Below are 1,114 nucleotides of genomic sequence, written 5' to 3'. Positions count from 1 at the left end.
ATACCTGTTGGGGGTGCAGAGGGACAGCAGCACGGTGCTCTCCCACACCAGGGAACAGTAGAGCTGGCTCAGCTTCCCCAGCACGCTCAGCCCCAGCTGGGACCCCCACTGGTTCACGGAGATGGCCCTGATCTCGCTCTGGGGGGGAACAAAGAGCCCCCAAAATCCCCCCTGAGAACCCAAAACTTGCTTTGGATGCACCAAATTCCTCCTTGCTTAACAGGGACGCATCTCAGCCACTCCAAAATCCTCCCTGACCCACCAAAATCCTCTTTACTACATCCAAAATTCTCCTCAGCCCCCTCCAAAATCCTTGTCACCTCCACTTGGACGCTCCTCAACCCCAAAATCCTTCATGACCCACCAAACCCTTCCTCAACCACCCCCAAATCGGGGTTTAACCCCCCCAAAGTGACCTGCCCCCACCCACAGGTGTGCACGAACATCACGATGAAGGTACAAACCCTTCCCAAGCCCCCCCAAACTGAGGTTTAACCCCCCCAAATCAGGGTTTAACCCCCCAAAATTGGGGTTTAAGCCCCCCAAAATTGGGGTTTAACCTCCCTATATCAGGTTTAACCCCCGCAAATCAGGGTTTAACCCTCCACCAAACCCAGGTTTAACCCCCCAAAGTCACCTGCCCCCACCCTGCAGGTGTGCACAAACATCATGATGAAGGTACAAAGCCCTCCCAAACCGAGGTCTAACCCCCCAAATTGGGATTAACCCCCCCCAAATCCAGATTTAAACCCCTCCAAGTTACCTGCCCCGCCCTGCAGGTGTGCACAAACATCATGATGAAGGTACAAAGCCCTCCCAAACTGAGGTCTAACACCACAAATTGGGATTAAACTCCCCCAAATCAGGGTTTAACCCCCGCAAATCGGGGTTTAACCCCCCCAAATCCAGGTTGAACCCCCCCAACTTACCTGCCCCACCCTGCAGGTGTGCACGAACATCATGATGAAGGCGTGGGCGGCGGTCAGCGCGTGCAGCAGGGGGGTGGCCTGGGCCGACAGCGTCGCGTCCGGCACGGCCCCGGCGCCCGCCAGCTCCCGCAGCAGCACCGACCCCCCCGGCGCCTCGATGGGCCGGTGCAGCGGCTCCAGCGCCG

At 57.8% G+C, this 1,114-nt stretch overlaps 1 protein-coding gene across 1 annotated transcript in view; it reads right to left on the bottom strand.

The window, feature by feature from the left end:
- Positions 1-1,114, bottom strand: part of LOC114072349 (E3 ubiquitin-protein ligase HUWE1-like) — a gene marked incomplete at both ends in the record, with an annotated part of 28,148 nt that overhangs the window by 15,903 nt on the left and 11,131 nt on the right. The window contains 2 exon segments of the mRNA XM_027910255.1: positions 5-138; positions 930-1,114. The exon segment at positions 930-1,114 is cut by the window's right edge and continues 13 nt beyond it. Of these exon segments, the coding sequence (XP_027766056.1) occupies positions 5-138; positions 930-1,114 (319 nt within the window).

This window comes from Empidonax traillii, unplaced genomic scaffold (genome assembly GCF_003031625.1).
Source record: "Empidonax traillii isolate 1590-97213 ecotype Southwest subspecies unplaced genomic scaffold, ASM303162v1 scaffold3044:size28681, whole genome shotgun sequence".
In the NCBI taxonomy this organism is placed as follows: domain Eukaryota; kingdom Metazoa; phylum Chordata; class Aves; order Passeriformes; family Tyrannidae; genus Empidonax; species Empidonax traillii.
Note: the sequence above shows the minus strand (reverse complement) of the source record. Positions and strands in the feature narration are given on the sequence as shown.